The following is a 16,456-nucleotide window of genomic DNA, read 5'->3' on the forward strand; positions in this document are numbered from 1 at the left end:
TATTACAATATTTTATTAGTAGCTTTCCCATATGTGTAAGAAATGCACTCGCACAAAACAATTTTTGTTAAAACTGTGGCTTTGGATTATTTCATTCTCACCACTTCAGTTGATTTTAACTATTTTATCTACTTGTTTTCAATAGTGTTTAATTTAATGTTCATTAAATTTTATTCATGTTATAATTGAATGAAAAAGCACTGTTGCAGTTATTGACTAATTACATATATTAATACTAATTATTAAATGCATCTCTTAAATAACCAATTGCAGTATCTTTTGCAAAATCTTGAATGTTTAAGTTGTCAATAATATTTCTGTTCTATATACTATAAGACATTAAAATAATTTGCAATAGATTTGGGGTCCTCTAGTTCATAATCACTGGTTTAATGAAAAAATATTTTCTTTCTTAGAATATCTACAAGTTTAACTTCAATAATATTCCGAATAGCTTTAATTGCATTATCTGAATGTTGTACTTTTCTATTCGAATGTATTCTATTTCCCTCTTTCATAATTTTTGATAAATTACACCGTACTTCTTGTAGTATTTAAGAACATGAGGATCATTACATTGCAACTCATTACATATAGATTCTTCTTTTTAATACATGAGATTTTTAAGTACCTGCGTTATCTACATGTTTTTACTTTTGAATTTTTTCACAACATTGAGTGGAGAACATCCACTAAAGTGATTCTGAAATTAAAGTGAAAAATTAAATACATTTACTCTTAATATCAGTAGTACCAGTATCATATACGTTTTTCCAAGATTCATTTTGTAGACATAAATGTGAATAGTCACTAGATACAGCATTTACGACCCTTTTTTAGTTTTTAAATTAATGTTTTGAAATTGTTCAGTGATTATTGGAAACACTTAGGATTTATTTCTGATGTTCAGACAAGCCATTGATTATAGGTTCTGTCGAATAGGAATTCAGTCTAATTCTGTGTACAAAACTTTTATCAATGGCTGTGCTACTTCAGCTTGTATGCTGGTGGGAAAATGGCTCTACGACTAGGTTTCCAGTTTCAAGGAGTGAATTTAATTTACTTTTACGGAAAAGTTCCGAGAGATAATCTATGTTTAATTTATGTCACTACAGATCACAAATTCCATATGAGATTTCTAAAGTCTTTTCTTTACAAATTCAATGTTGGCTATAAATATTAATAAATAATGTAAGAAGTATGAATGATTGTAGTTAGAAGTCTGATTTACATTATAAAAAGCAAGAAGTTACATTCCGCGGCAACATTCGAACTTTCGATGTTTGGTTTTGTCGTCCAACGCATAAGCACGGACCTATTCAATGCTTATGTTAATAACATAGAATTTAGCTGTAGCAATGTGGTGTCATAAATTGGAATTTGTTTACTGAACGTAATTAGATTTAATTTGATTAGTTTCGCAATAATAATTGGACTTCCTGTTATATCCTGTTATTTAAATATTTAATTTAGGGTTGATTTATTAACTCTTATTGTACAAGATGACCCTTATTTCAATAATTCTATATCACGCTAAATAGTCATTGTCTACATTAAAGTATTATCGCCATCCCTCATTTCTCCATATTTTTGACAAATTATACAGTCGAGGAACTCTGAACAAATTAATTACACCTCAATAAAAAAAAAAGAGTTTTACCTGGGATCGAACACGAAACATTTCGGTTATACGGTGGAACCTGCACGCTACTATATAAGCTACCGAGACAAGACAGTAACAGTAGCAGTCCAGAATGTAGATCCGATAGCAGGCATTTGTCATTCCGTACAGAGAAGCAATTATTTTGTTACCCGAGCTATGTTGTGAAATCGTGGCCTTAAATAGCTGTCTTCTTCGTGATCCTTATTCTGATCCTTGTCCTTGTTGTGGTCCTTGTAACAATTCTTGTTCTATTTGTCATGGTACTTATCGTTATACGTCGATATCGAGTGAACCGCGCTGTAGAACTTTAACTTCCGACAACCAAGAATCGTTTCATTCTTTTTAAGGGTAACTGTACTTCACTCCCACCCCCCTCTACCAGTAAACTTCCAACCGTCCTCCACACACAACTAAGGCCGCATATGCAGTCAAAGTCGCCTTACGGTCATAGTAAACAGTACTGAGTTAGTGAGTATAGTACGTTACAGAACTATGTTCGCGTTTTCCAGTGACGAAAGAGCTTTCAATATTGAATCATATTTTCGCACAGGTACTGTCGTCCGTCCGTTTGCCTACGTCGCATCCCGGTTCCCCCCACCCGCTTCTGCTCGCTTCCCTGTAAATGCTAGTGGCTGTCTTAGCTCTTTTCTGAAAACATTAATTTATGTTAGGAATTGGACGTTTACGTAATATTATACAACTGTTTAAAATAACTTAAATAAAAGGGCCTCGTTAAGTTAATACCTGTCACGTGATTTCCCTCCCTTTTTACGACCCTGCGACAAAACCCCTTGGACGGAGAGTAGATAACGTGTCTGAGTAATTTTATCTTTTCGGATCGAACAGAAGTGAAGATTGAATTTACAATACGTAAGGTACTCTTTTATAGAGTAGGTACAGAATTATTTCAACATGAGTTAGTAGTACGAAGGACGAATTTGGTAATTGGAATTAGGGACAACAGTCTATAGTGCGATAATATGCACAAAAGAACTGAATGTATCAAATTGAACGGCCACCATTTGCAAAAAAGTGTTTAAATATCCATATTATGATTATTTTTCAATTTAATTTCCTTCTCTATATTGTACGCTAATGTGCTGTAGACAGTATAATATACACTGCATATTGAATACGTCCGAATGTATAACTCAGTTCGTGAGTAAAAAGACTTATTCTTAAAACAGTTCTGTATTTTGATTAAAAAAAACCCTAATGAAAATTATCAAACTCAAAATCGCGATATATCCTAGTTTACGTAAATGGATGAACTACTTTTCTTCCCTCCTATACATAGTAAAGTGATTTGTTTGTATTTCACGCCAGTATCATCGAACTCCAGTCGTGGAAGGGGGTATCAAATGGTGTTTCCGGGTCTCAACCGTTAATCCAAAGATATAGCCAGGTTAATATTGCAAATGTTAGTAAAAATAAAACGATGTCTCTGTACAATTGCTGATCAAGAAAGACTGAGATTTATTTTTGTTTCATAGATGTTTATTACTCTACTTCAGTGTTTACATGATATTTTTCTAAGTAGTCCTTTCTACTTGACTGCACTTGTGATAGCGTTTCTTCCAGTCCTCGAACACATGATGATGATGATGATGATGATGATGATGATGATGATAACAATGTATAAAATATTAGCCACTATTTATTTCGCACTTTTTCTTTAAAGACAACATGTAAGTATAACCTTCGAAACATCTTGTCATGATACTACAGTATATTTAGATAACAATTTTGCACAGTAGATTTTGAATGAAAGGCGAGAAGGAACGAAAAGCGAAATACAGAATACCTACATTCTATCGCTGATTTTTTTAATGTGAAAAACCAAGATTATTAATTAAACATTCATCAGGTGTTTTAAAAATGGAGTTCACTACTTGCACTGACAAATTTTCTTAAGGCTCCGATTAAGTTAGGCTGTATAAAAGCTGAAGTATGTTAATACATAACTATGGTGCTCGTATTGTGTGGACTTTGTGAACAAGGACTAATATCGTTTTTATCCTTCCCTGCGCAGGTTGAGGCGATGGGAGACGTGAGGTGATGGAGTTGCCAGAACGGCTACCTCGACAGGGATCTCTCTGCTCCAGAGACTTTTGTGCAGTCATCACATATCCGAGAACAAAAATATGACAACGTCCTCTTCGCCGAAGTCCTCGTTCTGTAAAATAGGACTTTGCTCACGGCAGAAGCCCCTCAAGGTCATGGTTCTCGGCCAGGGTGGTGTCGGAAAATCGGGTAAGTAGAAACGATAGAGCTACCCCTTCAGAAAATGACAGAATCTTGTTCTTCTCAGTTAGGGAACCGAAGTTCGTTGCAGACCCTATTAAATTTGTGGTGCACAAAGCAACTAAAAGACATAATCTGCAATCACATCTGTTTCTCTATCATTATTTCTCATAATCGCTCATCATGGTCTATTTCAGGCGTGTCCAAAGCAATAGGTAGAGCCGAATTACTGTTAAATGCAGCCTGCAATACTTGAGTCTAAGTTGGAGGAGTGGGTATGGGGTAGCCGATACTGATCAAATCATGAAGTGTGCCAGTGGTGGATTACGTCATTTGGCTGTGACCAATGGCTCTTTATTTATCGAATCATCAACATTAATAATATATATTTACTAGTGTTGTGGGATTTAATCGACAGTTTCTGTTGTAAGATTAATCGATCAAAAATATTTAATCGAATAATCGAGTCGATTAAAATTAATCGTTTGTAGTTGATATTAATTATAATTTTGTTAATACAAACTCATGCTAAAAATTCCGAGAATATTCCTATCTTACTTAAAAGCACAAGAGTACTGTTATTTTCTAGCTGAAAAGCAGGTAGCGTAGGGAAAATCTTAGCACAAACACTTCAACGAGATGAGATGTGAGGACAGTGACCTAGTCTAACTCTATTGAAAGTTGAAACGCAATGCGAGACCCTTATTAAGTTTTATGGTTTTCCAAGAAAACTTCCACCTTGTTGTCAGCTCATCTTCCTAGCATATGAAATACATAATTTTCTGGGATTCGACCCCCTCATCCCTTATAAAATAGCCATGTCTACACTGTGTGCAAGTGAGAGCGTAACTACATTCTTCTCTTTCTAAAATATGGTAATTCGATTACAATAGGGGCCAGTCTTCTGTTTCTATCACTGTACTTTTGCAGTTGCAGTTTCTGTACTGGGTTTATATATGAAGGTTGTGTGTTTAGTTTAATAAAGAAAAAAATTCAGTTTTCTGTGGTCTGTGAAAAGTGTAAACTCCATTCTGTCATATGAGAATTTGAGAGGTAAATTCGAAAAAACGTTTGGATTTAAATTGAACGATCGTGGAGAAGTGCTTGACAGAAAAAAGTTTTTTTTTTTTCGTGTTTAGTGATGCAGGAAACATTGTTACTAAACGTAGAGCGGCACTTAATTCGGAGGATGTGAATACACTCACATGTTTAAAATCATGAATGAAGCAATATTAAATAGGTCAGTCTTCATATTTTTGTTATTTATGTTTGTCTAAAATATTCCCGGAGAAATTGACACAATAAATTATAAGCTTCATAATAAAGATTTTAGTAAGTAATTAAAATAGTTGTTTTGTAATATAACGATAAAGTATATACAGATATACAACATATTATAATACCTATGCATATCACCGAACATAAGTTAAATTTAACAATAATTGTGTATTGCAGTGTATTAAGAGATTTTTTTAAATCGATCAGAACTCGATTAATCGATTAAATTCAAGTAGTGAATCGATTAAATATTTTGATCGATCAACTGCACTAATACTTACTTACTGGCTTTTAAGGAACCCGGAGGTTCATTGCCGCCCTCACATAAGCCCACCATTGGTCCCCATCCTGAGCAATATTAATCCAGTCTCTACCATCATATCCCACCTCCCTCAAATCCATTTTAATATAATCCTCCCATCTACGTCTCGGCCTCCCCAAAGGTCTTTTTCCCTCCGGCCTCCCAAGTAACACTCTACATGCATTTCTGGATTCGGCCATACGTGCCACATGCCCTGCCCATCTCAAACGCCTGCATTTAATGTTCCTAATTATGTCAGGTGAAGAATACAATGCATGCAGCTCTGCGTTGTGTAACTTTCTCCATTCTCCTGTAACTTCATCCCTCTTAGCCCCAAATATTTTCCTAACAACCTTATTCTCAAACACCTTAATTTCTCTTCCTCTCTCAAAATGGGACTCCAAGTTTCACAACCATACAGAAAAACCGGTAATATAACTCTTTTATAAATTCTAACTTTCAGATTATTTGACAGCAGACTAGATGACAAAAGCTTCTCAACCGAATAATAACAGGCATTTCCCACATTTATTCTGCATTTAATTTCCTCCCGAGTGTCATTTATATTTGTTACTGTTGCTCCAAATTCAAGAATCCCAAAAATTATGATGCAATATAAACCTAGAGGACATCGTCGACCAGGAAGACCGTTAAGAAGACTGCTAGATGGGGCCGAAACAGGTCTACAGAGGCCTAATTCGTGAAGGATGATGATGATGACTGTTGCTCCAAGATATTTTAATTTTTCCACCTCTTCGATGGATAAATTTCCAATTTTTATAGTTATATTCCGTTTAATGAATGGGAGTATAAGGGTACAGTACATCAGTTATTCATAGATTTCAAAAAGGCGTGTGACTCGGTTAAGAGAGAAGTTTTATATGATATTCTTATTGAATTTGGTATTCCCAAGAAACTAGTTCGATTAATTAAAATGTGTCTTAGTGAAACTTACAGCAGAGTCCGTATAGGTCAGTTTCTATCTGATGCTTTTCCGATTCACTGCGGGCTGAAGCAGGGAGATGGATTGTCACCTCTACTTTTTAACTTTGCTCTAGAATATGTCATTAGGAAAGTTCAGGATAACAGAGAGGGTTTGGAATTGAACGGGTTACATCAGCTTCTTGTCTATGCGGATGTCGTGAATATGCTAGGAGAAAATCCACAAACGATTAGGGAAAACACGGAAATTCTACTTGAAGCAAGTAAAGCGATAGGGTTGGAAGTAAATCCCGAAAAGACAAAGTATATGATTATGTCTCGTGACCAGAATATTGTACGAAATGGAAATATAAAAATTGTAGATTTATCCTTCGAAGAGGTGGAAAAATTCAAATATCTTGGAGCAACAGTAACAAATATAAACGGCACTCGGGAGGAAATTAAACGCAGAATAAATATGGGAAATGTGTGTTATTATTCGGTTGAGAAGCTTTTATCATCTAGTCTGCCGTCAAAAAGTCTGAAAGTTAGAATTTATAAAACAGTTATGTTACCGGTTGTTCTATATGGTTGTGAAGCTTGGACTCTCACTTTAAGAGAGGAACAGAGATTAAGGGTGTTTGAGAATAAGGTTCTTAGGAAAATATTTGGGGCTAAGAGGGATGAAGTTACAAGAGAATGGAGAAAGTTACACAACGCGGAGCTGCACGCATTGTATTCTTCACCTGATATAATTAGGAACATTAAATCCAGACGCTTGAGATGGGCAGGGCATGTAGCACGTATGGGCGAATCCAGAAATGCATATAGAGTGTTAGTTGGGAGGCCGGAGGGAAAAAGACCTTTAGGGAGGCCGAGACGTAGATGGGGAGATAATATTAAAATGGATTTGAGGGAGGTGGGATATGATGGTAGAGACTTTATTAATCTTGCTCAGGATAGGGATCAATGGCGGGCTTATGTGAGGGCGGCAATGAACCTCCGGGTTCCTTAACAGCCAATAAGTAAGTAAGTATATTTCGTTCAATATTCTGGTCACGAGACATAATCATATACTTAGTCTTTTTCGGGATTTACTTCCAACCCTATCGCTTTACTTGCTTCAAGTAGAATTTCCGTGTTTTCCCTAATCGTTTGTGGATTTTCTGCTAACATATTCACGTCATTCGCATAGACAAGAAGCTGATGTAACCCGTTCAATTCCAAACCCTCTCTGTTATCCTGAATTTTCCTAATGGCATATTCTAGAGCAAAGTTAAAAAGTAGAGGTGACAATGCATCTCTCTGCTTTAGCCCGCAGTGAATTGGAAAAGCATCAGATAGAAACTGGCCTATACGAACTCTGCTGTAAGTTTCACTAAGACACATTTTAATTAATGGAACTAGTATCTTGGGAATACCAAATTCAATAACAATATTATATAAAACTTCTCTCTTAACCGAGTCGTACGCCTTTTTGAAATCTATGAATATCTGATGCAACTGCACTAATATTTACACAAAATTGTTTCTTGACATATAACACAATCAATATTTGTTTCAAAATGAATATAGGCTAATGCACGTTACCGTCTTCAGAAAGCCAATGTACAATGCTTCTTATGTTGCACTGATGTACAGGTTAGCTGTTATTAACTAATTATTAATTACGTCGTTCCTACATTAATTTAGTTAATAATTCACTGTAATACTCCGTGTAAAGCAGATCTGAATAAATTCAAGGGAAAAATTGTTGCGGGCCTGGGATTCGATCACGGGACCTTTGACTTAGTGATCAACGCTCTACCAACTGAGCTACCCAGGAACTTCACCCGAAACCGCCCAAATGTTTCCCTTTTTATCCACTCAACTAGAATGGACTGACGAGAACCAGAAACCCACATCGAGTGCATACAAACCCCGTGTGACTTGAAATTGTGGTTTTCTGTGTTTTAAAGACACCTGGTTCCACTTAACTGCGGCACTGTCGTAATGCTTGCCTCAAGTATTATTTTAAGCGACAATTTTCGGTTCTATTGCTTACTTTGCAACATATGTGTCACATCTCAGAAATGAAAGTAAGTGCACACAGAAGTGTGTGCAATTTATTTCGCAAATGCACTGCCTGACAGCTGTTCGAATATTATGCCTATCATTTTTTATTTTCACTAGTGTATATATGATCCTTAAATTGGTTTTATTTTAAGACTAGATGTTATATTATCAGGCAGTATGGTACATGTCAAATGACGATATGTGTCAGAGGAAGAACAGTTGTTTGTATACATCTGAAGTCTGATTAATATGTAGCTAGTCGGTGATATATGGAATAGAGGGAAAAAGGAACTGGCCACCCTATCCCATTATCTCCTGGCCTAGTTTCCTCATGAGTGGTGCTTTATATCACTTTTATGAGGTTCAGATCTGTATTCGGACAGTTGACTAACATAATTTGTATTATTCAGTGCACATTACCAATCATAAGATAAAGGTAGCTTTTGTAAATGATCTGCCAGTTAATATCTTGTCTAGGGTTCGCTTATTCGCGGATGATTGTATAGTATACAGAGAAATAAAAAGCCATGAAGATACTACTCTTCTCCAGAATGACCTCAATAGAATAAACGATTGGGCAATAGCCAACAAAATGGAAATAAATTCTCTAAAGAGCAAAGCCATCAGCTTTACAAGGAAAAGAAATAAAATAGTCACATCGTATACGTTAGGGGGTGAAACCATTTCGGAAGTTAACAAATGTAAATACCTCGGAATAACATTTAGCAGCGACCTCGGCTGGGGAGAACACGTTACAGACACAGCGGGAAAAGCATGGAGAGCGGTACACTTTGTGATGAGGGTACTAAGAAAAGGTTCTGATAAATCCAAAGAAATTGCATATAAATCATTAGTACGTCCAGTAATGGAATATGGTGCTGCATGTTGGGATCCTTACAGATTAGAACATATTAAGACACTGGAAAAGATTAAAAAACGGGCTCTTAAGTGTTGTCGAAAAAATTCACCATTAAAATGGGACACACTCATGGACAGGAGAACGCGAATTCGATTATGCGCACTGTTCAAAACATACAGAGGTGAGCCTGCCTGGAGAGAAATAAAAAATAGGTTGCAGCCGCCAAATTACTCTTCAAGGAACGACCACTCATATAAATTGAGGGAAAGAAGGCAGAGGACGGACACTGGAAAGTTTTCTTTTCTCAATCGTACTATCAGGGACTGGAATGCTTTACCTGCAGACTTACTAAAGGCTTTACCAACAACCAAAAATGTATTTAAAAATAGGCTTAAGGACCTTACTAATAGACGCTAATTATACACAGTATTTAAAGGTGTAAATGATATGTTGTTATTGAAATGTTGTATCAGTGAAGAATTATGTTGTGTCAGTGAAGTATGTTGTATCAGTGAAGAAGTATGTCGTGTCAGTGAAGTGTGCTGTGTAAGTGAAACGTGTTCCTGTCAGTGAAGCTTTATAGTTTATAGTGGCAGTGCATAGTATTTGAACAGTGAAATGTTTTTGAAGTGTTAGTGAAATCAGGATAGAATCAGTGAAATGTGTCGTAGTTCCATTGCAGTGAGTGAGTTGACAGCGAAATGAGTGTAATTTGAAAGGTACTTGTGCAGATATGAACGTATCATACTCGTGGGCTTTAGTTCGATCTTAGTTTTAAGATACAAATTAGATTTATTTCCAATGTTATTTTAAGTGATCGTTTCATTTAATTTAGTATATTCCCTGTTGTTGTTGTTGTTGTTATTATTATTATTATTATTTATTATTGTTAGTATTAATTATTAGTATTATTATTAATTGTATTTTTAATTAATAAGTTTATTATTGCCATTATTGAGTGTAATTAGTTACCACTGCCACCGGGTATATACCCACTGTAGTGTGAATAAATACATACATACATACACATACAAAAATTATTGTATTTCCAGTATACAGAGTGATTCAAAAGTCCGCCGACACAAACTCCGTTAATAGTGCAGATAGCGAAAAGTGGAAAAGGGGGAAAGTTGTTGGAAATAGATAGTTTTCAATCTAATGTGCTTGAATTTTCAACGTATTGAGAATTTACCTGGCTACACTGGTACGAGCCTCAATGATAACGGAAAATGTCTTGTGTCACATGTTTCGTCCTTAAAGTGGGAATTTCGATACCGCAATCCGTGTCCGGACTTTTCGTCACAACCAGAACGTATCGCGGACTTTTCGTCACAGTGTATTAAAATGTCGACCGCGGATATTGTATTGTCAAGGTACAATCGTCATACTAAACCTTATGTCACATGGGCATTATGTCACTATATTTAGATTGCCAGTGTATATTTTATAATGTCATCATAGTACGCAACAAAGTATTACTCGACCGAGGCCAGTGGAGTCCAGCAGACCGGAGACCCACTTGTATTGTTATTGCGTTCGTAATACGTCATCGCAATAGTTTACATAACGCCCGCGGCTCCAATGGCCTCCTTTAGTAACATAAAAAAAATTCAACTTAATAAAATTAAGAATTAATGCAGTTAAATTTCGAAATGGTACAAGAAATAAAATTCATACCTACAGCGAAATGGGGTAAGAAATTAATTTATAAGGGGTACATGTACCTCTGACATAGGCCTGTGAAAAATGTGTACGATACTGAAAGACTGGAAAGCGGAAAATCACCACAAAAGAAAAAGAAAAAGTACTCTGATCTCGACAAGCGGGTCGAAAGGGCTGTTGCAAGGTATGAGGAATATCGCGATGAAAATAGGACCTTACAATACCTGCGAACACTTGGGCCCAATTTTGCAGGTACACTTTGAACTACTTCTGAAATATTTTATAAAATATCTAATACTCGCAATAGATTTACCTGTTTCTTTACAAATTTCAATAAAGTTGTATATTTTGTAATATTTTGTAAAATATCTATTACTCGCTATAGATTTACCTGTTTCTTAGAAATTTCAATAAAGTTATGTACGCCATATAAAAATGCTGCACACAGGACATAAATTCGTCACTCGTTAATTTTAATTTTTCTTGTAGTTGTATTTCTCGTGGTGTGGAAGAGAAGGCCTGATGGCCTTAACTCTACCAGAGTAAATAAATAAATAAATAAATAAATCAGTAAAAAATAAATGAATGAAAAGTAAATAAGTGATAAATAAATAAATAAATAAATATATTCTGTTGTGATGTCAAATTCTCATGACAAAGCAGCCATGCGAAATTCTTCTCCTTATGACATCAATTCCAATGTGACATAAGATCCCTGTGAAAAAAAATTTGTGACAAGAAGTCTGTGTTACTTTTTACCTGTGACAAAAGTTCCGAGAATCATCATAGTGTACTGGGTAAATTACAAAATGATGACGATAATATTGTTAACAGTGTTTCCATACAAGTTCAGGGAAATCTGCCAGCCTAGAATGAAATTCCTCTTAATTCTTATGCTATGAATATAAAGAAATATTTCTTTTACATTGAGAATTTAAATAATCGCTGAACTCTACATGTCGACCAGTTTTCTTCGTCAGATAATCAGTATATAAAATTCGCTAGAACTAACAGAAAATCAACTAATTTGGCAACATTGAGCCTGGCAGGTGTGTCACACTAACGTACAGCCCCTAAGGTGTATTTTACATTGAAAATTTAAGCACATTATTGGATTCAAAACAACACATTTTCAACAACTTTCACCTTTCTTCATATTTCATATTTGCACTAATAACGGAGTTTGTCTGTCGCTGGACTTTTGAATCACTCTGTGTAATAATTTGTTTCACCTATTATGTAATGTATTAATTTATTGTTGGTAATGATTTCGCCATTTTGGCGTCTTCAGGCAAAAGTTACAATATCTAAATACGTATTACTTTATATTTTATATGAAATGACTAATAAGGTTATGAGACACAGTATAATTTAATAATGGGCCTATGTACAAAATTTATTTATTTATTTTTTTTTTGGTAGATGAGCGCGTGTATTTCAGCATTTGTTTTCGCATGCCTCTCAGGATTCTAGTCGAAGTCGGGAGTCCTAAGCTACTACCACATGCATTCCATGACTCGCTTTGTTTGTACTAATTATACACAACTTCGCAGCCAACCGCGCACGAAACAAGAATTTATCTCTTGTAATCTCGCGAAGTCTCTGTAGCTCGAACGCGAAATAAAGAGCAGAAAGAATGTAGGCTGCTGGGGTAGAGTGGCGTAAGGAGCCTTAAGCTCGCTCCACTCAATATCAACTCTCCATTTTCAGCCCTTTCGTCCCTCGAGCATGAATTACGAACGACCTAATTAAAACACAACCCACCATGGAAGCTAACATAAACGACTCCCAGTTACCCTACAAACTTCAACCTCGTGCACAGTTACGAGTTGTTATTTGGCACACCTGATGTTCGAATTTCCGCGCAGCGTACATACAGTGTTAGGGAAATAAGTGGTTAAAACAGCGAAAGGAACAAAATGTCCCGATTCCACAATATCTCAGTTCAGTGGCGTACGCAGAATTTTGTCATCATTAAAATTGTTCACAATTTACATTACCGATATTTAAAATTATGGGTGGAGCGCTCGAATGTACCTAATTTCAATTGTTTGTGACTGATGTACGGTTGAAGATAGAACCTTACGGTAACATTTATGTGAAAGGAAAACTCAACAAGTTTCGAATCCTGTCGGTAGATGGTGCTCAGACACGATTTCTTTTCGTAGATTGTATCGATTGTCAAAATGGCGACACGGCAGATGTAAGCGCAAACTGTGTTGTGTTATGCGGAGTTTAAATCAATTGTTAGAGTTCAAAGGGAGTATCGGCGAGTGTTTAACCATGATGCTCCAACTGCTAAAATCATTAGGAAGTGGCACGATACATTTTTAGCTACAGGATCGGTGTTGAAGAAGCATGGTGGTGTTCGCAGAACATCCGACGAAATGGTTGGAAATGTTCAATCCGCGTATGTACGAATCCCGCGGAAGTCATTAAAAAGAGCTTCGCAGGAACTTCAAGTACCAAAATCAACATTGCAACGAATTGCCCACAAACGTCTCAAACTGTAAGCATACAAAGTGCAGTTAATGCAACGTCTGGAGCCGGATGACAAACACAAACGAGTGGAATTCGCCAATACGATGCTAGACCGTCTCGGCGCTGATCCTGAATTAACACCGCTCGATTTCTTCCTCTGGGGCTACGTCAAAGATAAAGTGTACGCCACCCTAGTCAGTGACCTTCGTAATCTTCGGGAGCGCATCATAGAGGCTATTGAGAGCATTCCAGAAGACATGCTCCAACATGCTTGGCAAGAAATCGTTCATCGCCTCGATATCGTCACAGTGACAGCTGGAGCTCACGTAGTGATATGGTGATGTGCATATCGAAATTTGTTGAGTTTTCCTTTCATATAAACGTTGCTGTAGGTTTTTAACTTCAACCGTTTATCAGTCACATACAATTGAAATTAGGTACATTCGAGCAGTCTAGCCTGTATTATTATTATTATTATTATTATTATTATTATTATTATTATTAACTGAGTTTTCACGGGGATGTGAAATAGTTCCGAGAATAATGTTTGCGGCAACATCATTACGTTGCGGCTGTGAAGAAACAATGTGAAATTTTCACTAGCCTCTTGAGAATCACTACGCAACGTTTTGCAAAGAAAATTGTATCAGCTTTGCTGTTGCTTAGGCATATCAAAGAACCTGGAACGATAATGTGAAGTTCATAGTAATAATATGAAATGTCAAATGCACAAAACTTTAAACGAACGTTTCACAATAGTCGGAACGCAAACTAACTAACGGGTGAATAGCGCTCTTAAAATGAGTTTAAAATCGACAATGCACAATATTTAACAAAATCTGCACTGCATAACTGTCAAAACAGCCTTTTCAATATGTTTCACAACAAGTTAAATTTCATACTGTGTCGGATCCATTTTATTAACAAGGTCGGTACTAAGGCTGTAGGCCTCTCTATAATAAAGTTAGCATTGATATAATTCGAACGTGCCGCAGCAACAAGCATGGGAATTATACTGAAGGAGGAGTAGAGTTTGTTACTCTGACAGTGAACTATTAGAGAAGGGAAAACGTTAGGGATAAAAAATACTCAAATCTAAATGTCATTTTTTTCAAAAAGAAAGATCAAAGAGGAATTCAAACCTGGTCAAACCATCCATTGCGAACGCCTCTGCCTCAGTTGTTTTACGCACTAAAGAAATTGGAGATTTTAACTGAGACAAGTATTTATACTGCGAAAAATTGGACATATACATACAGTTGTTCTGTACGATACTAAGAAAGAAGTAAAAAAAAAACGTATAATTTATATGAGTAACTGACCCTTAAGACGATAGTATCAGAACAATTTCTAAGATGGGAAGTAGTCGTCTCCGAAAATGTTGACATGTTCTCTCTTACGATACAAAAAAGTCAATACAACACGAGTATTAATATAACAAAAACAACAATCTCACCCATGATACGAGTTACTTATTTTTTTATAAATGGAATCAAAATATTTCTTAAGAGCTTTTTATATGATTAATAGAACTCGAAGACAACTATGAATCCATAGGCATGATTTTAGTGACTAGAAATAATAACTAAACAATAAAACATCTTACTTAACAGAATCTCAATAATTAATAACACTAATACTATACAAAGGAAACAAAAGACAGATTCAAAACCTACATCAGCAGATAAACAAAATACATCCAAAGCTACACTACACATTATAAATTGAAAACAACAAATCCATAAACATTCTAGACATCACAATAACAAACGTAGACAACAAACACACATTCAAAGTATACAGAAAACCCACAACGCACACACACACACATACACAACACATCCAACCACCCCACACAACACAAACAAGCTGCATTCCGAACAATGGTACACAGACTACTCAACATACCAATGATCCAACAAGATTACAACGAAGAGCTAAACACAATCAAATACATAGCACAAGAAAACGGATACAACCCTATCATAATAGACAACATAATACGTAAGACAAAACATAAGAATAACACAAAAAATACATCACACTAACATACGAAAACAAAAACATACACAAAATTGCAACCTCATTCAAGAAATTAAATTACAACATCGCATACAGAACAAATAACACTCTACAAAAACATCTCAACACACAAACAACACAAACAAACAAATACAACCACACAGGCGTATACAAACTCAAATGTAACACCTGCAACAACTTCTACATAGGGCAGACGGGCAGATCGTTTCAGACACGTTACAAAGAACACATCACAGCCATAACAAAATTACAAAATACCTCCACATATGCAGAACACATCACAAATGCTAACCACACCCACAGAGACATCAACACAGACATGGAAATACTACACATCCAATCAAAAAGCCAGAAACTAAACACACTAGAACAATATGAAATATACAGACACACAAAAACACACCCCAACGAAATTCTCAACACACAACTCAACTTCAAAACACACACACTCTTTGACTCTACACCATACTACAGGCACACACCCTCACAGGAAACAGAACAAGTGGCGCCAAGACCAACAACGACCAATTCTGAAGATGACCCATAAATAGGTCGAAACATGTAAACGAGGTACGTTGAAATTTAACACAGGAAAGTCTTTCCATACATATTCCGAAATTAATAACAGGTATAAAGAGAAAAAATTTTATTATAGTAAATAGTAGAAAATATTCTACCAAGTAAAGAAACTGCAAGAAATTTATTCATATAAATCTCCATTGCAATATGCTGTGGAATCCTGGCCACCAAGTCACTCAACTGAGTGCGCTTCTTGTATATTGGCAGTTGGCTTAATATAAAAATGTCAAAATGCATGCCCAACTAGGAATCAAGCCACAAAGGGAAAAAACACTGGAGGAGAGGGGTTCGAACCGGTGCTGTGGATTAGACTTCGGCGTAGCTCAATGGTGAGAGCGCTTGGTACGTAGAACCAAGGACCCGGTTCGAA

At 36.0% G+C, this 16,456-nt stretch overlaps 1 protein-coding gene across 2 annotated transcripts in view; it reads left to right on the forward strand.

Moving 5' to 3' along the window:
* LOC138709287 (ras-related and estrogen-regulated growth inhibitor) overlaps window positions 1–16,456 on the forward strand; it is a 343,718-nt gene that overhangs the window by 238,363 nt on the left and 88,899 nt on the right. For both annotated transcript variants that reach the window (XM_069839947.1, XM_069839948.1), the window contains one exon: window positions 3,696–3,916. In XM_069839947.1, the coding sequence (XP_069696048.1) occupies window positions 3,808–3,916 (109 nt within the window). In that variant the 5' untranslated portion in view covers window positions 3,696–3,807. The remainder of the gene's footprint in view (window positions 1–3,695; window positions 3,917–16,456) is intronic.

Source organism: Periplaneta americana, chromosome 11 (assembly GCF_040183065.1).
Source record: "Periplaneta americana isolate PAMFEO1 chromosome 11, P.americana_PAMFEO1_priV1, whole genome shotgun sequence".
NCBI classification, from domain to species: domain Eukaryota; kingdom Metazoa; phylum Arthropoda; class Insecta; order Blattodea; family Blattidae; genus Periplaneta; species Periplaneta americana.